Raw genomic sequence first — 24,485 nt, 5'->3', positions numbered from 1 at the left:
ACTCCCCCCCCCCCCCCAAACACACCCTCTCCATCTTTCCCTCTTCTGGAATCAATGCACTTTTCTCTGTAGTGTCTTTCAAAACACACACACACACACACACACACACACACACACACACACACACACACACACACACACACACACACACACACACACACACACACACACACACACGGCTTTTCCAGCCAAATGAAGATCACTGCAAACTGCGTGGATCTGTTTCATTATGGCTGCAGGGGGGGGGGGGGGGGGGGGGACATGTTGCAAAAATAAAATAAAGAAATACAAAAATCATAAATGCTTCTGCTCTTAGTATCGTCAGACACACAAAGTTAGTGAAATAGAAACGGGGCTTGCACACACATTGCATCATAATGTGAAATATTACAGAGAGATAAAGCAACATTACTGAAGATTTCATCGTACTTCAAGGAGAAAATGGAAATTTCGGATGCAAAATAAACCCAAACTGTAGATGGTGGACAGTGTGTTGCAGCTCCTACAATATGTGTGTGTGCTGTATACAAACACACAAAGTGTAATAAACTACTGTTGACACCACCACCAGCATTCAAAGCAGGGAGGAGACAAGCTCTCATCAAGACTTAATAAAGCCAAATGCGCGCACACACACACACACACACACACACACACACACACACACACACACACACACACACACACACACACACACACACACACACACACACACACACACACACACACACACACACACACACACACACACACACACACACACACACACGGCTAAAGGCAGAAACCCTGGGCTTCTATCTTGCAGTCTCCAGGGGAGGTTGTGTTTCATCTCAGGCAGACTTGATGGCTCACAGCCCTTCGATAAATCGAGTGTTACAGCCAAGGTGACTAATGCTCTCATACCTTTGTCTTTTTGTTAATGAACTTGTGTCGTGGCTAATTGCATACGTGCATCATCTCACCGCAATTACACTGGCTATGTAGCCTCTAATTATGAAGCACGAGCGCTGATCTCTCCAGCTCCGACACAGAGCTGTCTGCACAAAAACATGTAGTACTCTGTCAGCTTCCATCACTACACACATACAAAACAACATTTCTCAACAACAGCTGGACAATCTGTTGTGTTTGTACTCCCCAGATGAAAACTCAGATTTTTGGGCATTTAAGAGACAAAACCTTTGGTGGTTTAAATGCCAGTTTTTCATCTTTTATGCGTTATGTCCTTTTAGTGTTTTTAGGGCAGGTGCAATATTCAACTCAGTTTTAATCTGCATTATTATTCTGGGTGTTCACAATGTACTGTTCTGCAGCTGCTGTAGCACTTTGGCCTAAGAAATGTTTCCCCATGGGGACAATAAAGTATATTTGATTTGATTGATCCACTGTACGCAATTCAAAATATGAAGATTCCCAATATTCAAGATACACCCTCATTTTAATAACCACAAAGACAAACGCCTTGGACGAGTCTCTAACGTTTCTAATCAACGTGTTTTTTAGTGGTTGGACACAAAGATCGCAGCCACTAACTAGCAGGAGTTCACACAATCGGACCAGTGAACATCTCATTCGTTCACAAGGGCTATAAAGCACAGTCAGTCAATTTGTGGGATTTTCCGGTAAAATTCAAAGCTTGTCATGTAATTTAACCTCCAATGTGTGTTCCACCTTTAGTGATGCTTACCGTATGTATGTATGCTGTAAGTGGGGGGGGGGGGGGTCTGTGGCTGGGTCATCGGTGAGCTCTGTTCTGCCCATACACTGGCAAACCCTAAGCAGAGTGTTAGCAATCATGGCACGCGCACACACACAGACCCACACACACACACACACACACACACACACACACACACACACACACACACACACACACACCCCCACACACACACCCCCACACACACACACAGAGGAGCAGCGAGTTGATGCAAGATGCTCTTTCAAATTGACAAATAACCTTAGACCCATGGTTTCAGCAATACGATTTTCCATAGGCTTTGACTCCTCTCCACACGTACAGAACAAACACCAACACACAACAACAAGGGCTAAGGTTATTATTTAAGATGCAGTTGTATTTTGTGGCCCAGTGTGGCCCTGCACGCCTCAGGACGTGTTGCAGTGCAGCCTTTTAGATGTACAAAATATTGCATAAGTTGGCCTTGTCCTGCCCACCTTCCTGCTCTCCTCTGTCACCATATGGTCCCTTTTCATTCCTGGTGTGTGATGTGGGCAGTTGGACAAAAGCAACCGGATTTGGTTCAGGACTGCAGGCAGACGGCTCCGGCCTGGCAGCTCATCGAGAAGCACACAAAGCACAGACACATATACATACAGTGATGTATGAGCACACACACTGTAGAAGGTGTCCGATGCCACAGGAAATTCACACATATCAGATCCAGCCCTAATTTCCTCAGGTCTGTCCTCTTGGAGAATGAGCCGACTACAGAACTTAAACAGCGGAAACCAGTTTTCTCCACAGTGGAGAAGAAGCAGGATGTCAGACGGTTGGTGCTGGAACTGGTTAATAATGAGTTTTAATTTTACATTAGCGGTGAAGCAACTCACCGATTCACTGGAGCTCAGGTTTCAGCTTCTGGGAATATTATCTGGTTTTCTTAATATTCAATGACTGTAAATAAACTACTTGGATTGATAATTAGTAGATAATCATGTGGATTGTTATTTGCACAAGAAAAAGACATTTACAGATGTCATCTTGCATTTTGGGTAATTTTGATGGACAATTTTTTTGTATTTTCTCTCATGTCCAGCAGGGCAACTTATAAACAGAAATAATTAATCAGTATTATTACAAAATGTTATAAAAAAACATCATTCAGAGGCCTTAGAAACATGCCTGCTTTATCTATATAAAATCTTAAAATGGGCAACTAAATTTATCTGAAGAAGAAAGTTTGCAAATATTTCTAAAGCAAAAGACGAGAGAATGTTTGTCTCTCTTACTTGAAAAAAATTGTGAAAAGAAAATGAGTGAAATGGATTATCCATTATCAAAACATTTGCCAAGTCATTTTCTCTTGATCCACTGAGCAATGAATCAGCTAATTGTTGCAGCTCTGCTGCAAAATATCAATTTATCTCCTCCCTCAGTGAATGTGCCCTTGATCGTCGACGAGCAAACCCAATCTGCAGCCAGACGTCTCACTGGATCAGACAGATGGTCCCATATCACACCCACACTTAGCTTTCTTCATTCGCTCCCTGTCACTCACAGAACTCAGTTAAAAATTCTCACTCTTACATATCCATTTACTTCACCATCAGGTCCCTTCATATCTATGAAATGGAAATAAAAAAACAACTGACTTGATTACTTCAACTGGAACTGACAATCACAGACAGCAGAATGTCCTGTTTCACATCGACACTGCTGCCAGCTGAATAAGCTGTCAGTCCTGATACACAGACACAGATCACAGATGTACGACTGCTAAAGGTCCCAACAACACATCAAGTTCCGTCCACTCTCCAAACCGGCACTTTGTTCCCATGAACCTGCAGCTTCTGTGTTTCCCCGTCCTCCTTGGTTCTTATCCAGCTTGAACCTGATAAGAAGCTGCGTGTGTTTGTCTGCATATGTTCACAGTGGAGTGTTTGTATGTGTCTGTACAATATGTAGGAACTACAGCGGTGGTGGAAACGTCTGTGCACAAACAGTGGGAAGCAATAGTTTTTCTTCAGCTAAGCTGCTCTGCAGGGGGTCCCGTCTCCTCTCATGAGACTTCAGCCCATTTCAAACACATCAGAGGGAAAGACACACACACACATAAACACACACACACACGCACATGCACACATTTACTGCAGTACTAGAAACTGCACACCACAAGATGGCAGTACATGACCTCCTCTAAATGAGCAAACTGCTCCCTGATGTGATCAATTCCATTAGTGATAATGGAAAGGCATTTCCCTCAGGAGGTTCTTGTTTGGCCACATTTGACGGACCGAGTGAGGAAAAGCCTTTAAACAGAAGTCTCAAGAACAAACCTGAATATGGACGTGTTTATGTTCTTCATCACGACGAACCACATGAAAAACAACCCCCCCCTCCCTACAATTATTTCAGCTTCAGTTTTCAGATTTTAAAAACAGCTATTTCAGATTTTTGTTCCACAATAACATTTTCCTAAGCGCTCCAATTAGTGTCAGCAGCTGGAAAAACTGAGCGGCCCTGTGTTGGTGACCTCCACACTCTTACTCTGGCGATGAGGAGGTGGCGGGAGGGATGGCGGGGGGGGGGGGGGTTACTTTCCCTGCTGTTTTTCCATGTAACAACGCAGCACAGCCTCTCTGTGTGTCTCTGGCAGAGGACGCCGCGCTGTGCAAAAGGCTCCTTCTGTCACCGATTTGGCCCCGAGCCTGAGCACATCAGAGGCAGAAGACAGACGAGCCCCTTCATCGCAGGCCAAACAAAGAGCCGTCTCTCTGCCTCTCACTGTGAAGTACAGACAGAGACGTTTCGTGACCCCTCGGGCCTCCGCTGATGCTCGTCGCTGCCATCACGCAAGTTCAGACTCCTCGATAAGCTGATGTCAGTAATACTGATACTGGGTCCCTATAGCACCCCTCAAACACACACACGCACGTCTCTCTATAGTTGTGAGGACACTTATTGACGTAATGCATTCCCTAGCCCCTTACCCTAACTTTAAGCATCACAACCAAATGCCTGACCCTAACCCAAACCTAATTCTAACCCAAACCCTACAACCAAGTCTTAACCCTCAAACAGCCCATTGAAATTGTGAGGAACAGCCAAAATGTCCTCACAATGATGGTATTAGTGAGGACACTCATTGACATAATACATTTCCTAGCGCCTAATCCAAAAATGTCCTCACTCCGTAGTGTCTTTGGGTCAAATGGTCCTCACAAAGACATAAGTACAGGAACACACACACACTAAATGTTAATTGACAGGACTGATTGAATATTTAGGATTATGCTTCATGAGATCAGACACACTGAGATCCTTGTACTTATACTAGTCCTGGATTCTGCACAAACCTGACAGGAGGATACCATCTATGTATACAGTAAGTACTATTAAAAGTAAAGTACTCATTCTGTGGGGATGAACTGTTCCTGTGACTGATATGAGATTTAGGAGTTTCATGTTGTAACTCGTCAACGTGGAGTTCTGTTTACTTTACAGAGTTCAGTAGTGTAGAACTACTGATTCAGGCAGTACTTTGTGCTCTAAACATAGACTGTATGGATGACATGACAGCTCCCAAAAAGTGAGGCCAAAGTGTCCTAATCGCCCCCTGGTGGCTGACTGCAGTATAAGTTATAAACCCCCACCTCTTCCATGTTAGCAAACGGGACATGGAAGAGGTCAGAGAACTGAAAAAGTTCACGTCAAATAGAGTTTTCTCTTTTTTTTCATGTTATCACACTGATGTTTGGTTAAGTGTTCAAGATTCTCATAAAGTTGGGTTCAATTAGTTATAAAAACGGGCTGAAGCATCATGATTGACAGGACCTGGATGCGGCGGCTCCACCCCCCCCCCCCCCCCCCCCCAAATGTCCAAATACCTTCATATATGGACAGTGCGAGGAATTTGGACACGCGTTGTCCAGTCTATGGCTTTGGTAAATTATCGCTAGATCCTTCAGACAGTATAGAGAGGTAGAAAAAAATGAATGTCTCAAGTCAAAGGCCGAAGCAATATATGGTGATTTAGCATTTAAATGTCATGAAGGTGCAATGCAACACATCCACAGGTCCGGTTGTCTCATGTATGTGCTCATTGTGGCCCATGAATAAAGATCTAATCCCTCATCTGCACGTTCTGATCCTCCGGCTCAGTAGATTACATCCTCCATACACGAGTGGATCATACAGTCAGCAGCAGCGTGTTGTTATTAAATCATATACACAGGCAAATCCCTCTTGCCGAGTACTGGAGCTGGAAAAGCAGCTGAGAACAAGCGATCATGCTCCTCCAATTTGTATTTCCTGGGGAAACAGCGCTCCTCACCTCATCCCCGCGAGCCCTCCCTCTGCCCGATGCGAGCGGCGATACAGAGCTATGGAATTGCAAATGCCTCCCGTCAGACTGGGAGACAGATCTTTTGCCTGGTATTACTGTGGCGTGGAGCTGATGGACGGATAAGCTATGTGTGAAAGAGTTGCAGAGTGTCGCTAATCCCTCACTACATCTAATAACCAGTGGATGTGGCAACTAGTAATAGAGTGAGAGTGAAGCAGTATCTGAGGAAAGAGAAAATAAAGGACATGTTTTCACTGAGCTGAAGGTACTATATCACCTACAGGCTCAAAATTAAACTGTTACCCATGACACTGTGTTGAAAGGTAACACCTGTGCACACCTGGGTGTCTTATCATTACCGCTGAGGGGTTCGGCACAGGCACGACGCACTAGTTTAACCTTGAAAACACAAACTCTTCCCTCTGGAGCACAAACTCACGTTTTCTTTTAATGAAGCTGCTTTCTCATGCGTGCAGATTCCAGACTGACACAAGTAGTTTATTTTAAATCAGCTGTAAAAAAGAAAAACTAAAGAAATCAATTTGTGCATTGGCTACAAACACGACCACATCACAGATCATGTCGAGGCCAATTACACTTCACTGGCTGATCTGTGATTCGGGGGCTTAAGGTTGCAGATGCTGGTTGACGTGTGTGTGAGTGCGTTAAAGGATTTTAAAGGACATCGTGGTTATTAAGACTGAGTCAAGGTAATCGTCTGCTTCCACTCTGAGTCACAGCTCTCACCTTCGAATAAACTGAGGAGAGAATTATCTGAAGAAAACAATGAGCTGAGGAACGTCTTCACTATCAGACTGAACAGGGTCACATGATCAGAACTAATCATCTGATCAGTTGTTTTTAGGCATTCACTTTTTTTACTATCTTCTTTACACAGATATTGTTTACTCTGGTTTATTAGTGTCCTATGGTTATTATATATTGGTAATTATTTATATTTTAAATTAGTCGACATTTTCAAATAATCAACTGGGCTTTTAACTGCAAAATGTCAAAATTAAAATGCACGTCAACAGTGTGAAGCTTAATATTCGATGTTATTAAACAAGAGAAAAGCAGCAAATGATAAAATTTGACCAGATGGAACCAATTTGATTTAAATCGTTTTTAATGATAAACGATTGTAAAGATTCAACAATCGTCGGAATTAATGGAAATTAATTTTCTGTTTATTTTATATTTGAAGTGTTTTTGGATAAACCCTTTTCAGTCATTACGATTAAACATTACTTATCAAAACATTTAACTGAGGTTTACAAATGAACGTTGAATTACCTTGAGGTTATACTGTAGGTATGGAGACAAACTAACAACATATGTTTGTAATCATACATTTTGCGATGGGAATACAACTGTGTTAATAAAAATATAAGTCGTAGTGTATTTTTTTTTTTACATCCGTTTTAATCTCCGTCCTTCAATCGCACAGGGAGTCAGAATACATGTGAAACGCAGCCAATAGAAACTGAATGCAGGCCAGTCTTTACTGTATTGTTTCATGAGCCTTTAAAACTGTTAATGTGTTCTGTTGCAAAACAACACACACACACACACACACACACACACACACACACACACACACACACACACACACACACACACACACACACACACACACACACACACACACACACACACACACACACACACACACACACACACACACACACACACACGGTACAAAGTGCCTCATATTCTCCTCCATTACTTAAGAGTCATAGCAACTTGTGATAAGCTTCCTGGCCTGTAAACGGCCTCCAGAATCAGATCTGCCAGTTTCCAGTGATGCGGCTTCATAGCGCAGCGAGGAGCCTGTAATTAACTCTTCGAGAATGTGATGACGAAACAGAAGCTGCGAGCTTCAAAGTCGAGCCAGAGCTTTCCCAGGAGTTCAAACACGTTATGGAAGTGGGCCCTCTGTTTCACGGGCCCAGTAAATCACTGTGCACTTCACATTTTCCCATCTGTTGGAATCAAACGTCTACAATACCAACAGCAGTAAATAAAAAGCGTCAATAAAGAAAGAATTCATACAACCGGCTGAGTTCTATAGGAGGCGGAAGGCACTTTCATTGTGGCTTTTATTTTTTTCAACAAACAAACTCTTCCACACAACAGCCTCCTCTTCATCAACCGTTTGCTGCCACATAAGATAAACTTTGACAGTTTCAAAAAGCCCTTTTTCAAACGACCTCAGACACTGTGGTAGTGTGGAGTAGAGACCGGACGAATCAGCAGATATGTGCATTTCACAAACACATCCGTATCTAAGTTGTTTGTCGATATGAAAACTTTTTTCTTTCTCAATTCTAAATACATTTTTTTGCGTCTTCAGGGTTTTCTTTTTTCTGGTTCAGTTAATACTACAAAATATGGCATTTTTCTAAATTTAATAGATCCAAATAAAATCTGGATCTATTGAATTTAAAGGTGGTTAAACTGTAATCAAACTGTATCAAGCCTTACATTTATTTTTCATAGGGGTGTGTAAACAAAATCTTAGGAATCATTGCCAATTTTTTATATTATCAGCCGACATATCTATCAGAATTTTTCCCCCCTAACATCGGTATCGGCATCAGCCCCCAAAAAATCTGTCAGGTAAGACTGTCAAGGCCGTGCAGAGGGGGAATGCTGCAGAGGAAAACACATAACCGCCACGATGCAGGGCCAAGAGCCCACATATGGTTACACTTCTCCGTTTCTGCTGCACGTGTCACTCGTCCACCATCTCCACAGCTGCAGCTCGATCGCACCCCAGTGAGCTGCTTCCCCCCACCTCCATCACATAACACGCAGGGTGTTTGTAGCAGGCAGGCCGGGGATCTGTGATCCTGAGAACCCCGGCCATTCCCATGAATCAATAGGCTCTGCAGTGGGATTATTAGAGGGCCTGGAGATGATCACAGGTTCTGCTCTGAGAAAAAGTCATTCGCAATAATGAAGATCATAAAGCATGTGAATTATTTATACGTGAAATGGAGCTCCTGCTTTAGATCCGTTCTAATGGTCACATGCCACATCGGAACGCTTTACGACCTCTGGATAATACCGCAGGCGCTGGGTTTACGTGCAATCTCAAGGGGGTTGACACTTCTCTGTGACCGCCAAGCTTTACCTTTACTTCCCTACAGCCCTCGCCTGCTTCTGGTAATCAAGTCAGATGAGAAGAAAGAGATAAACAAAGAAAAGGTGAATGAAAATCTTGTTTATTTTACCAGGAAAAGTCTTGTTTAGATTAATATTTCTTTCGGAGGTGCCCTGACATGCAGCGGCTCGATTAACAGAGAATACAGAGCAGCAGATGATTTCATGGTGGGGATGAAGAAAGAGGAATTCTGGTGAAAGAAGAAAAAGACTAAAAAGAGAGGGGAAAAGAGCGAGAGAGCATGTTGGGCATTTAAAAACACGCATTCAGCCTTGAACTGGGTTTAATGAGAGCAGAGAGGACTTAACTCCGGACACGACTCAACTAGAAGGCAGCTGCCAGCAATGAATACAGTACTGCACAGGAAAAACTCCATTCATTTAAAAACATGCTCTTTGTTCATGTTGCTTTTACTGAGGAGCTGCCACTGATTGTCTGACTCTATTGAATATTAGGTCATTTAAAAGACTAAAAGCAAAACAGCCTTTCTTTTCAAGTTGCACTCTCTGATTCCTTGCTCCTCGGTAAACCTCACAGAGCAATCTCACAAAATAAGCTGCAGTGGTGCATCCCTGCTGGCCCGAGTCTGACTCTGCTCCACGCAAACAGCCCCCCTGCTCTCACCTCTCACTGCTGCAGTCACGTGAAGGCAGCGAGAGCGGGAGGAGAGCTGACCCTAAAGAGCCAGAGGACACTGCTACAGTAATAACACCCCGCAAAACCAGGGGTATATTTCACAGAGGGTTTCCTTTCATATTGGATATAAGAGACAAAGAACTTTCACAAACTTTTTTAATGTTGATGTGCAGTAGGGGAGGGAATTAAGGCCTAGAAGAAGAGAGTTGGGCAGCTTTAAAGCTCCGTATATATATCACAGCTAAACCCAACCGGGACCTCTGCAACCTGGATTTGTGAAATTCATCCTGGCCCATTTTCTCAATTTTATCATTTATCTATAATGCATCAAGTGCACTTATTAGAAAGTATAGCTCCTCCAAGTCCCAACAGCCCCTTTAAATTCAAACGAGCCTCATAGCTAAGGCCAAATTATGTTACTCAGCTACACATTGGTGGTTGTTACATATTTCTACCTCTATAGTTACCAAACAGCGTCTGAAAAACACCCTATGAGCCCACATTTACCTCCTACCTCCTAAATATGTACTTTCCATCAAGACTCGCACATAAATCTCTGAGAAATCAACAACAATTTTTTTAAGAAAGTGAAAAACTACAACCCTGGATTCGCCCCTGAGTTCTTTCTTGATCTGTGCCACAATCTTCCAAGTTTCATGGTGATCTGTCCAGTAGATTTTGCTAAATAACGAATAAACACAGATGAAAACGGGTAGGAATAAACTGACTCTTCAGATTTCAGTCTCTCCAATCTGCTGGTTTTGTGTTTTATTTCTTTCTATATTAAATGTTGTTGTATTCTGGACAACAATGGAATGTTTTTTAACTACTCTTATGACATTTTATACACAAAACAACAGATTATGCAAGAAAAAGTTCTGCAGACCTGGCAGACCTAAAGACATAAAGTACAGGAGGACGCTGCAGATGTGCATAAACACACTCAGCTGCATCCATACATATAAAACTCATGTGGTGTATAATGGTATCCCATCTCTCTTACTGGGTAGTAAAACATTCTGGCAGGAGTTTCTTCTGGATTTACGACGCTACCTCAGCTGACCACTCGCTTTACTCTCCTCAATGTGTTCGTAGTTTAGTTACATGAGAACGTAGAGATTTGAGGTTGGGTGCAAAACTGATCAAGGAAAATGATGAGGAAGTGCAGGCTTTGTTTCCATCTTCTCGTCAACGTAACTGACTGTTTATCCCAACAACAGCACGATCAAAACAGCGACGTGTGATTCTCCAGTTCAGGGTTCTGCGTACAAGCTTCACTGAACTTTGAATAAACAGGTGAACGGCTCTTTGTGCGGCAGCGGTGGTGCAGCTTCAGGGTTCTCACCACGGCTCAATTACTGCAGGTCACTTTAACAGTTTCAGAAAGAAAACTGCAACCAGCATCCCCACAGGCAAAGCAATAGGCTTATAACTGAAAAAACATGATATATTTTACCTTGCACAGTTTGCTACTAACTTCTGTACCTTCTAAGGTTTTTCACCGGACTTGAACTGCTTGAATTTCAATAAAAACTGGGTAAATTGGGGTTTTCTCAAAAGATTTGACCAGAGTGATAAAATATAAGAAACAGTTTGATTCTGATTCTGCTCACTCTACTTCAGTCTGTGGCTGAGGTAGAGTTAAGTGAAATGCAGACTTCTATTTAGACCGTGTGGCAGATAAAAAAAGCCATTTAAAATGATTTTACTTTAACGGCAGTTTTGGTACCTAAGGGAAACTATAACAGCATCCGATTTATAATTGACCTCTCAAAGTAATTCACCTCCTTTTATTTGATCAATTCACTTCTCACCGTTTGTCTCTTTTATGCTCCACATTAGATTTTTGCTGATTTTCTCCTGCCACCTCTTCTCTGACTGTGAGAGCAGTGCAGGCGAGTGAAAAATGAAAAGACTTTAAACACCTTGAGTGACACGCTTGTCGATATGATGCAGGTTCTGAGCCAGTATTTACTGGAAGCGTTTCACTGTCCAAGGTGCTGAAGCTGGCATTTCGCCCCTAATTTATTTGCCCATTCTGGACCAGCGTTAGAATAACAGTGTTAAGAAATAAATGCAATTAACTGGAATACAACATATATTTGTCAATCCACAGAAAAGTCCTCAGAAGCTATTCTGATAATTGGTTAATTAACTTTTGATTAATTAAAGAAAAATCTGAACCAGTGTTCTACCAAATGCATCATTAGTTGTTTATTGATTCAAATATGCACATTCAGCAATGGGGGGAAAAAAACTAATTGTTTACTTCGACTAAAGTCTAAGCTGCTACTCAGCCTGTGAAGCAGAGTATCTGATGCTTCTTCTGCATACGACTGTTTTAAGTGTAAGAAACAGACGGTTCAGAGTAGAACAAGAGAAGAGCAGAGGAGGAAAGAGAGGTTACAATAAATATACAACTGAAGCAAGTGTTCAAGTCGATCCCTGAGGTCTGTATCTGCTATTACAGTCTAGCATCTGCTCTGCTTGCTTTAAATGTGATTGGCTGTCCCCTGAAATCCCCCCCCCCCCCAACTCCGGCACGAAGCACGTTGAGCGAGCCAACGCTGCCTCAACAACAAAGTTACCCCATTTACTCCTAATTCCTGCTTTAGCACAGTTTCTAAAGTCTGCAGGTATTTCTGGAACTTTTAGACAGTGACAGCCTCCAACCTGCATCTGAAAATAGCACAGGCTTAAAATAACTGGGCTGCAACAACTATATGCAAGTCATGTTTTTACTCTCGCCAGCAGACATTTCTCCTGAATGATGCAGTAATGGTTTTATTTCAAATTTTCCAACACGCTCTAAAACGAGCACATACTGCAGGGCACAGCGAAGCACCACACAAATGGCATAATAATTAATATTTCACTTCCTCGCTTGCTGTTGGTGCCACACACACAAAAAAACAGCCGTATAGATCAATCACCCGCCGACAGTCTAACACAGCCACGCTGCTTCAGTCGAGACTAATGACAAAGCATTGTTTTCTAGTGACTCAGCGATCTACAGTACACACAACTGCTACATCCTGGGTTCAAATCTGGCCCGCGACCTTTGCTCGTCACGTCAAGTGAACTTCCTGTCCACTGCAGGAAACCAGTCAAACATGAAGGAAAAGCTTCAAACTTCATGACAACTGTTTCGCTTTGAGTTACAGAACGAGGCAGAGAATAACCCAAAGATTCAATCAGTCCTGTCACTTCACATTCCTAGTGTGTGTGTGTGTGTGTGTGTGTGTGTGTGTGTGTGTGTGTGTGTGTGTGTGTGTGTGTGTGTGTGTGTGTGTGTGTGTGTGTGTGTGTGTGTGTGTGTGTGTGTGTGTGTACACAGTCCCGTTATGGGGGCATGTCTTCATTATGAGGACAAAAAGCAAGTCCCCATAATGTAAATCATAACATTTTAAGGTGAAGTAATGTGATAAAGTCCTCTGAGGGCATTGAAATACAACTGTGTGTGTATATGTGTGTGTGTGTGTGCGTGTGCGTTTTTCACAAACCCACTCACATACATTTTCATCCCCTCAAAATGACCAGAAAGGTAGAACAAGGACACAGTTGCAGAATAAAATATCAAGAGAAATGAACCCTTCTAATTGAATGATTACACCTCGGGAGCATAAAACGAGCGTCTGACACAAATCTGCAGAGTCAAAGTGATCAGATATCTGATGAGGGCACGTTCCCTGGCGCTGTCATCATTAGGTAATTAGCCGATAGCAACAGTGTGCCTGTGTGAGGCGGGTTAGACTAAACAGAGACAAACAATGCTGCTGAGCTGGAGAGGAAAACAATCAACCTCTGATCACACCCATCATCTTGTTTACAGTCACGATTCATTTCACGCGTTAGCTCACAACTGTGCTCGAAAATTACACACGGGGCGACAATCACACAGAGATGAATAAAGACGGTTAGAACGAGTGAGGTATTAATCAGCGAGAAATAAAAAAAATCCTCATTTCTCATTTCCGAAGCCAATGTCTTAAAACCAACCCACAGATGTTCCCACGCATCCAAAACTTCTGAGTGCTGCTCTTTAAAAATAGAACGTTACCACTACGCACTGGGATTTATTTTTGGGCTGCACATGAGCTAAAAGTGGGCTGTGGATTAGGCTCGCGTGGCTTTTTGATGATGAAGCACACAGCGCTAGGAGGCGTCTTTGAAAGTCTCTGCAGCCTTTTGAAGCCCCCTAAGTCTGTCCCAGCGATGCCACTGTGATGCTCAGCTCTCCTCGTTTGTTGAGGGGGGGCCGTCCCGAGCTCAGCACGAGCCAACGGGTGAGCGGCAGGGACGGCTCACATTCGCAGGGATCATACTTCATTAAGGATTAAGCTTAATGATCTGCTCTTGCTGTGCATTTGGCCGCTGGGATGCGATGTGCACGACGGGAAAACAACAAGGCGGCACCGAAACTGCTGTGTCACAAAAACATGGGGACTAAAGAGCAGCAGCAGAGACTCAGACCATTAGGATGCAGCAAAAGTTTGCAAGTGGTTACGAGTGTTACGTCTGCCACACAGAGGCTAATTAGCAGAGAGCTGATCTGAGCTGTGAGGACTTTTAAACAAGACGAGATCAAAACAAGGAGAACACTCGCTGCCATAGCACTGGAAATGTATCATGGGAAAAAAACTAAACCTTAAGGATGTAACCATAAAAATAACATGTTACTGTACCCAAAGGAAGCAGATTTCCACTTGTGGCAGGGCACGGCTCTTCTGCAGCCCGCGGACGCCGACCTCCTGGGAGTCTCTGTGGCTTGGACAGGTAGGGAGGCGTGTCTCCTGCAGAAGGACAAGAGGACACACAACTCAGACAGTAGATAGAAGGTCAGACACTAAAGGAGCTCTGGACGCAGACACATCCATTTTCCCCTGAGAGGGTTTGTGACTTCAGGGTTTTTACCACTGTCAACTTCATTTTTCACAATTTTATATCCACACTGTTTATTATGTACACTTGAATTCTGAGTTGTAACTTTTGCTTACACAGGCGTCTATACAAGAACAAATATTTACATTGAATTAAATGGCACAGCACAACACACAATATCATGTGTAATGGACATTCCTGGCCTGGATGTGTGAAAACCTGACGTCTACCCAGTCTCCATACCATGAAACCTCCATTTCAGACAGGAAACCAAACACCAGGGCTGCTGTTCATCCAAACAAGCTGCTTCTAACCTGACAAAATAGATGTGACGGACACTGCAGATTATTAAAACGGAACGGGCCAAAGGGCGTCAACATGCAAAGACTCCCAGAACCTGTGCTCAACTAAAGCAGAGCCTCCTCTTCCCCTCAGAGGTGTTTTACATCCAAGGTTAAGCTTGTAAACGTGTAAAATATACTAATTGAACTATAGAGACCATCTTGCAGTGGGATCAAACCAGCGGCAACGCCCATCAACATGCCGATATTACAACCCATAGTTGTTACAACATTATTTCACAAGTACCTAGTAATCATTACTCCATCATCACATAAGTACTCAAGACTCAGCTTGGATCACATCCAGCTTCATTCAGATTTCACCTGTAAGGTTTTGTGACGGACAGAAAGACTGAAACACTTTGCTAAAGTCCTCTGAACCAGCTCTGTCTCCAGGATCATGTCTGATACACACAGAGTGAAACTAAACAAACAACACTGTCTGGTAAAGATCGGATCAGTGTTTGTGTGGTTTGAATGACATTGGTTTCAATACTGTTCAGTGGAACCTGACGTCCGAACAGTTCCTCTAATCACTGTTTAGAGATTTCCCATCTCCTTCCATTGAAGAGCACTTCAGCAGAGACATTTCTCCTCTGTTGTTTGTTAAGGTTTTCACTGAGCCGTGCCACCTTTGGGTTGCTCGTTCCCCCCCCGACAGGCCAGGGGACATTTCTCAGCTTGTCAATTTAAACTTCAACACTGACAACCTACAGATCTCTGAGGGTGAGGGGTCTTCATCACAAACCTGCAGCTGCAGAGGCTCCGATACAGAGCAGCATCACGCTTATATGATCCTACAGGAGAAGTCTTTATATTGCTTATATTCCATAAGACTTCATTTCCACCTTTGAATAACAGCAAAGTATTTACAACAATTTTGTCCTTTATTCATTGACACAACTGCTGCTCAGTGTCTGTATAAAACTAAAATCCAGCACCGAGGCTGATGTGTGTAATATCAGTGTCTCATTGTGTCATGGCTGCTGCTATTTGCTGTTGTTTTGACATAATGAATTATTAATAAATTAAATTAAATGCAAATGTCTCTCAGTGCAATGACATACGCACAGTTCATTAATAAAAAGGCAGGGAGAGATGTTCTACAACGATTTCATTCGTCGTCTCGGCTTCCTTCTCAAAACTCCCTTCCCACAAACGCTGCGTTTTGCTTAATTCCTGTGGAGCAGAGGTGTTTTCTGAACAAAGCCGGTTTAAGACCCACAATCCAGCTCGCTCATGAGAGGGACTCGAAAAGACGGCGAGGTGAGATTTGGTTCGACCCTATCGAAGTCAAGCATCGCTCTCCATAGCAACAGGAGACAGTGAAGGAAACGGGAAAGGATAATAGGTTTGTGCGATCCCCGTGGAGGGCTCGGGCTGAGGGTGAGAGACGGCACCAGACAGGTCCTGAAACACAGCACCTGTCACCTCTCGTCCCCGCAGACAAATACCAGTTCAGCTGCCTGGACGCATGCTATCTCTGCACCGGAGGATCGGCCGGCTCTTTTTTAGGGTTAGATTTATGTTTGAGTTAAGCACAGTCCACACAATGAGGCTTTTTAAAGAGTTGTCCCGCCTGCAGGTAGAAAACTGCAGCTCCGAAGCGATTCCAGCAAACACCCCATCTGTTAGAAGACGACGTTTTAAGTGCAGTCTCTTTGTTTTTCCGTTCAAAAGCGAGTAGTTATTCCCGTAGTGCGGCATTATGCTTTATAAATGATCCCACAATCATTTTGCAGTAAAGACAATGACTAGTTGGCCTGAAATTGATTTTTAAATTAATTTGAAACACTTTGCTTATTAGCGTTCTTTAGAGACACACTCTTCAAGGAGGTTTTTAACCTCCACAACAGCAAAGCTTTGTTCTCCTCCCCGTCATCTCCACAATAATGGGGAGGCTTTATAATCCCTGCCTCTCTGTTTCCCCAACTCTCTGTGGATTAGTGAGAGGAAATAAAAAGCTGCAGACCCTGTGTGCCGAACCTCTGCAGAACCCAGTCAGTCGCTGTGCACGCTGCAGCCCTTTGACAAGCTACTCCGGCCTTTGTACGTGTCGGACCAAACGCGCTCAATAAAAGAATATGCACGGCTCAGATAAACCACCTCAGACCACCGGAATTTTCAATTAGCCTCTCCAACCTCAGACACTGCAACGAAAACAACTGCCATCCATCACAAAACAATACAAGCCAACAGGTGTAAACACCAAGAGCACAGACGGAGTCTCAGAAAAGACAAGAGCGCTGTCATTCTTCACCGACCCTGCGGTTGGTGTCAGACCGCTCCTCGCCACGTGCCGCTCTGGTCTTTATGCTCCACGAACATCTCATCATCAGACGCTCACTGAGGAACAATCCAATCACAGCAGGTCAACGAGGCCGCCGATCTCACCCGGGTTATAATCACACCTGAATGAAGCCATCCATTCTGATTACAGAGAAGCAAACCAATTAAACACCGCCATGTTGTTAAGGCTCTGTCATTAGCGTGTGCATATGAGAATAATTCCCCCCCCCCCATCGCCGGCAGACAGGGCCCATCTCTCTCTCTCTCTCTCTCTCTCTCTCTCTCTCTCTCTCTCTCTCTCTCTCTCTCTCTCTCTCTCTCTCAGACTTTTATCAAACCAGTGCAAAGCAATCCTTCGGGAGCGGGGCTTATTTATTTATAGCGCCTGTGCTAAGTTCAGTTGCTTTTTCCATTATTAATGATAATGAAACCTACCAAGCCATGTAACACACAAAGTTTTAAAACATCCAGGCTGGGTTGTGTCATGGTGTGACACATTAACAGGGGTGAGAGATGTAAGGGGCCGTAAGTCTGCCGCGTGTCGCTGTCAGCAGAATGCTGCGCTGGCAGTTGTAGTGCTTTTCTACGGCTTTCAGCTCCGATACCAACGGGAACTTGGGAACGCCAAGATAAACCATGAGACTGATTTGCAGGGAATTCACAGTTAACAGTCAGAGCATCTTCCAACTGGCTGCTCCTTCACTTTAAAAGACCTGCTACAACAAATACTACTCACATTATGCTGATATTTAAAATCATAAATATTTTTAATTTGACAGCTGAATTCATCAGGTTTGAATTCCCCTCTCTGGAATTTCAGTGCCCAGGATTTCCTCTCACTAATCTGGCATTAGAACGGCCTCTGGGGTTAAATCATTTAAGAAACTAGTGTTGATAAAACATCTGACGTTATCGGCCCTGGTCTTGGTCCGGAGGAAATTTTGAAAATTGATTTCCCATTTACTACAGGGACATAAAAGTTATCTTGCACAGTTTGTGATGAAAACATTTGTCTGATGCCTAATCCAGAGGAGAGAGAGCGGGCGTGTGAGGGCAGCAGGGCAACGTGAGGCACAAACAGACAGGTTTGTGCAGATTCCTTGTTGAGACTTTGCATTGACTTTCATTCATTGTGTACAGCCTAACGAAACCCTTATCCATAATCTTAACCTGGACCAATTCCACCTCACTGTAACCTAACCATAGCTCCCATCTTACCTCTAACCTTAACATAACAGACTCATTTTTATAGGAGTGTTTGCCTCTTTTGTCTTTTTTGTTCACTTTGTTTTATTTGATCTTGTTTTTACACTTTTCTCCTCTGTAACATTTTTCATGCTCTATTGCTGTGTGATTCTCAAATAGCTTTTAATCGTTTATCGCATTTGCCGTAAATGTTTCATTTCTAACTTGTAAAGCACCTCGTTACTGTGCTTTGAAAAGGTGCTATATAAATACATTTTATTATTATTACTATTATATTTATTTTTATTGCAGGTCCTGACAAGTTCTGTGTTTATGCTGGAAAAGGTACTAAAGAGGCAGCAAAAACAAGTACACACACACTATTCAGGTATAATTGCTTAATTTCCGTTGAATTGCCTGAACTGATCCAATTAGAGCAACTCCTATTTTAATTGACTCATTTTTTCTTATATATTAACATTTCTACGACCTATGAAATCTGACCCGAGTATCCACTTCTATTTACTTCGGTGTTGTACTGGGAGTAGAATTCATTAACGTATATAGGACAATATGGTTCTGAGTGTATTTCTTCAATATAAGGGCCTGTTTTGAATAGCATGTTGTTAATGAATGCAGTTTTGTTGTGGAGCTGATCTGCAATGAGACGTCAGAAGAGGAGCTCTCTCTGCTGTTGCTGTACCTGCTCTTGTTGTGGTGGGAGCATCTGTTAGAGAGATGACCAGTGAGAGCTCCTGGTCCATCCCCACTGACACAGCCAGGTTCAGTCAAAACAAAGCATATCGTATGAATAATAATTCTGCAAACTGAAAAGTTAATGAGGAGGCAAGTTTTTTAATTAAAATGATAACTCCCAAGCAAGCCTGCTTTATTCTCACCTTTAATTAAATGTATTAAATTAGCTTTAAAATCCATCATTGTAAATGTAATTTTAACTGATTTCTGATACTTTTACTTATAATGTAAAGTATTTTGGACTGGGTTAATTTGTTTAGTCTTTTATTTACCACTCTATGTATTTCCCATTGTGCTGGGTGACTGTTGCTCATGAGGGAGAGTGGGTCGTCCACTAAAACGAACATTATTGGTTTGATCCCCAACCTCGCCAGTCCACATTTTGAAGTGTCCTTGGACAAGATATAGAATAACACAATGATGATTGACAGAATCCTATAGAAGCGCTGTATGAATGTGTGTGTGTGTGTGTGTGTGTGTGTGTGTGTGAATGGATAAAGGTGACCTGTAATTAAAGCTCTCTGATTGGTCATTTAGATTACAAAAGCAGCAATTAAATATTTAACATTGTATATAATTCCTTGCACTATAGTTACTAGAGTTGCACTATCGGTTGGCTGGCCAAGTATTGGACCTTTCTGATTGGCTGTTGCTCCTTCAAACAGTTACTGTCGCAGGAACGTGCACATCTAAAGCTGTATTGTGGCGAGTTGACGCCATCAGCACACAAGGGCGGTAGGATTTCCTAACTCAGCTTTGACCAAGATGCTGTCATTTCATCCTCAGCTTTGAAATTTGGTCTGGATTCATTTGTTGATCTGTCAAGTAATTTATTATTAAACTTATTATAATCGTTTATTCCCTTTTTGGGGTCCAAATGCTTTAAAAAAAACCTGTACATCAAAGTTTCATGTGCAGCCTTTCTAACTTGAGGTTTGTCAGACGTTGTGCAGCTCAGAATTATCACCAGCTGCACCTGGCGTCAGATGATCTGCTCTCGTCTGATGTCCTGAAGCTTTTCACCGGTTTGCAGGATCAGTGCCATCATGTCTGTCAGCAGTTCCCTTCAAAAGGGTCCCAGCTTTTGCATCCAACACATGAATGAAGCTGCCAACAGGTCACGTGGTTCACAGTGTGCTGGTGGAGATGCGCACGTGAAGACTGAACCTCAGCTCAAACAGTAGCACGGTAACAGTCTTGGCAACCCGCTTCAATCTAGGGAGTGCAGCCAAATTCAGAACCAAGGGCGGCCTGCAGGGGGCGGCTGCCGTTTGGGAGGTTTCCGACTACATCAAAACAAGGATTTGGTGAAATGAGTTTGTTGTTGGATTCCAACATCTGCAGCAGCAAAAGATAGGGCGGAGAGAAGTGGAAGAAATATCATTATCTTAAGAAGATTATCTGATGATATCAATATACAGGACTGTCTCAGAAAATTAGAATATTGTGATAAAGTTCTTTATTTTCTGTAATGCAATTAAAAAAACAAAAATGTCATGCATTCTGGATTCATTACAAATCAACTGAAATATTGCAAGCCTTTTATTCTTTTAATATTGCTGATTATGGCTTACAGCTTAAGAAAACTCAAATATCCTATCTCTAAATATTAGAATATCATGAAAAAGTATACTAGTAGGGTATTCAACTAATCACTTGAATCGTCTAATTAACTCGAAACACCTGCAAGGGTTTCCTGAGCCTTGAAAAACACTCAGCTTGGTTCAGTAAACTAAATCACAAGTATGGGGAAGACTGCTGATCTGACTGCTGTCCAGAGGACCATCATTGACACCCTCCATCAGGAGGGTAAGACACAAAAAGAAATTTCTCAAAGAGCAAGCTGTTCACAGAGTGCAGTTTCAAAGCACATCCACAAAAAGTCTGTTGGAAGGGGGAAATGTGGCAGGAAACGCTGCACAACCAAGAGAGATGACCGCAGCCTTAACAGCATTGTGAAGAAGGGTCGCTTCCAGAATTTGGGGGAGCTTCAAAGACAGTGGACTGAAGCTGGAGTCCAGGTATCAAAAGCCACTGTTCACAGACGTGTCCGGGAAATGGGCTACAATAGCCGTATTCCCATGGTCAAGCCACTTCTGAACTCAAGACAACGGAAGAAGCGTCTGACTTGGGCTATGGAAAAGAAGCACTGGACAGTTGCAGAGTGGTCCAAAGTCCTCTTTTCAGACGAAAGCAAGTGTTGTATTTCATTTGGAAGTCAAGGCGCCAGAGTCTGGAGAAAGGCTGGAGAGGAGCAAAATCCAAGTTGCTTGAAATCCAGTGTGAAGTTCCCACAGTCAGTGATGGTTTGGGGAGCCATGTCAGCTGCTGGTGTTGGTCCACTGTGTTTCATCAAGTCCAGAGTAAATGCAGCTGTGTACCAAGAGATTTTAGAGCACTACATGCTTCCGTCTGCTGAAAAGCTCTATGGAGATGAGGATTTCATTTTCCAGCATGATCTGGCACCTGCCCACAGTGCCAAAACCACCAGTAACTGGTGTACTGACCATGGCATTACTGTCCTCGATTGGCCTGCCAATTCCCCTGACCTGAACCCCATAGAGAATTTGTGGGGTATTATGAAGAAGAAGCTGAAAGACACCAGACCCAACAATGCAAATGAGCTAAAGGCCGCTATTGAAGCATCCTGGGCATCCATAAACCCTAAGCAATGCCACAGGCTGATTGCCTCCATGCCACGCCGCATTGATGCAGTAATCCGTGCAAAAGGATTCCCAACCAAGTACTGAGTGCATTAATGGACATTTTCAAATGTTTGATTTTGTTTTGCTGTTATAAATCTTTTTTTTACTTGGTCTGAGGAAATATTCTAATTTTTTGAGATAGGATTTTTGAGTTTTCTTAAGCTGTAAGCCATAATCAGCAATATTAAAAGAATAAAAGGCTTGCAATATTTCAGTTGATTTGTAATGAATCCAGAATGCATGACATTTTTGTTTTTTTAATTACATTACAGAAAATAAAGAACTTTATCACAATATTCTAATTTTCTGAGACAGTCCTGTACATCTGTTAATGCAATTAACAGAAAAAAAACCAAATAAAGCTCTCAAAGCTTCTTCTTCTTATCTTATCTATCGTTAGGGACATATTTGTTGAAATCCTCTTCAGTCCTATTGAGCCATTAATAAATAAAATTGTCTGTGGACCTCACAGGGCTGTAATAAACACAATCAATCATATTAACTTGGACCAGTTGTCAGTCAGTGCACGTTCATGTGTTTTGGGGCCGTAGCTTTGACAAGAGGCAAGAGGGCTGATTTGGGGGGGGGGGGCACCGGCTGCATATTTACAAACTGAAGCCTTTTCTTGCCAACTTTTCCAAGATTACCAACCCTTGCTTTAATGAAGTAATCATTGATGATTATGGCGAAAATGTCACAGAAATCATTTCAACCATTAACCGAATACAGTCACATCATGATGCCTCAACAGCGTCAAACTTCCTCTGTGGAGAAAGGTCTGGAAAACACTCCAATAAATACTTTTGTCAGAGTTTAGTCATCAACACCGGGAGCTGCACAGTCTGATTGGATGCAGGGCAACTGATTGTGCAAGTCTTATGTTGAATATTTAAAAATGGTATTTCAGAAAATCCCTGTATTGTCCAAAAAGCAATTTCACCCGAGGCAAAGTTTTGTAACTAGAATCGCTCTCTGACTTTTAAATCTTCAAATAACACTCACTGCAGGATTCGGATGTTTTTAGTGAGATTAATATTTGCCAGCTATATGACTAAAAACACTATAACAGGTATTTTTATAGTACAAATTAAATTTTGATATAATCTATTTTATGTGCCCCGATTCCTTTTTTTCTGGCACACTACTGTTAGTGGGGAGGCTGCTGAGTGGCAGACACACACACACACACACACACACACACACACACACACACACACACACACACACACCGAATTTCGGTACCTGTGAGCGCATCTGGTTGAGAGAGTATGTATACATGAGTGAGAACGAAAGAGAGGGTATACCTTCGATAAAGAGAGAGAGCAAGACCAGGTGACCCCCCCCCTGGAACTTGATCAAGCCAAGCTCATTTCTGATCCGTGCACAGTCACAGTCAGAACAACGGCGAGTCGAACGCGATCTCAAGCGTCGTTACACGTTACGAAAATTGCAATATTTGTAAAGTAAGATGCAAAGCTGGCCAAGGCAACAAACATGAAATATATCTCAGAGCTGTTGCGTGTACCGCGTTTGATAGCCTGAGAAGCTAAGTCCCCTGCTGCAGATAACGTTAGCAGCTCGCCTGCAGCCATAACCGAAGAAGTTGAACCTGCCAGGGACGAAGAAACTTTACGTGAGGCATCGACAACTTCATCGACACCTTGAGGTGATTAGTTAGCTTGTTGGATAAGTTGTTGTCGGAGAAAATGGGTTGTGACCCTCTGGATTTGCTTCAAATTTGTAATGGGACATTTAGAGCAGAAGAGAAAGCACAGACGTTGGAGCGTAAGTAACGAACAGACATGGCCTGGAAAACTTTCTCTAAAACGCGGGACAGGCTTCGCTACACTCTCTTCAACTTGTCTAGACACTTCCACACAATGCTACAGAGGCGGAGGAAGACGGCGCCTGGATCCCACGGCGAGGCGTCCCTAAAGAGAGGAGCCGCAGATAAGGAGTGTGTTTACCACTGAGACGCGACTGGGTATTCTCTCAACGCCAGCGCTATTTCTTAGCTCAGCAATGACGGATCCGCTTTACAGTTTCAAACCAGCCCACATTTTAAATCTGTCAGTAGATAACACCCCTGCAAATCTCCGGCCTCTGAAGTTCAACAAGCTAACAACAGTGGAATGTGACCTTGGACCCCACTTGACATTAAACCTACTTGCTTCTTCCACAATGTAATAACCACAAACACCACGAACAGGCTCCACATCGGGCCTCAATGCTTCAGATGGAGAGAAAAGGTCGCTCTGAATATTACCATGATCCTCTGTTATGCAGCTTTACATGCTCAAAGGCTTACATAACGTTATGTCTTCACCAAAGCCTTTTCTCAAGCAATATGAGTTTCCCTGCCTGCACAAATGATCGAGGATTTAGGAGTGTTTCCAGAGAGGATATTCACATGTGCATGTGTACAAGATAAAGAGCATTATCAGAGCTGCACGTACCTGACCATTCTAGAGTCGCATTCGGACCTGGAGGGACAGAA

At 42.9% G+C, this 24,485-nt stretch overlaps 1 protein-coding gene across 3 annotated transcripts in view; it reads right to left on the bottom strand.

Annotated features, from left to right (window-relative positions):
- Window positions 1–24,485, bottom strand: part of LOC117764059 (IQ motif and SEC7 domain-containing protein 1-like) — a 95,357-nt gene that overhangs the window by 53,898 nt on the left and 16,974 nt on the right. For 2 of the 3 annotated variants that reach the window (XM_034589488.1, XM_034589495.1), the window contains exons 2-3: window positions 24,445–24,471; window positions 14,517–14,624 (exon numbers count right to left, since the gene is read on the bottom strand). In XM_034589488.1, coding sequence (XP_034445379.1) covers window positions 14,517–14,624; window positions 24,445–24,471 — 135 coding nt within the window. The remainder of the gene's footprint in view (window positions 1–14,516; window positions 14,625–24,444; window positions 24,472–24,485) is intronic. The other variant, XM_034589489.1, reaches the window with a different exon arrangement.

The sequence above is a fragment of the Hippoglossus hippoglossus genome, chromosome 7 (genome assembly GCF_009819705.1).
Source record: "Hippoglossus hippoglossus isolate fHipHip1 chromosome 7, fHipHip1.pri, whole genome shotgun sequence".
Classification (NCBI taxonomy): Eukaryota; Metazoa; Chordata; class Actinopteri; order Pleuronectiformes; family Pleuronectidae; genus Hippoglossus; species Hippoglossus hippoglossus.
Note: the sequence above shows the minus strand (reverse complement) of the source record. Positions and strands in the feature narration are given on the sequence as shown.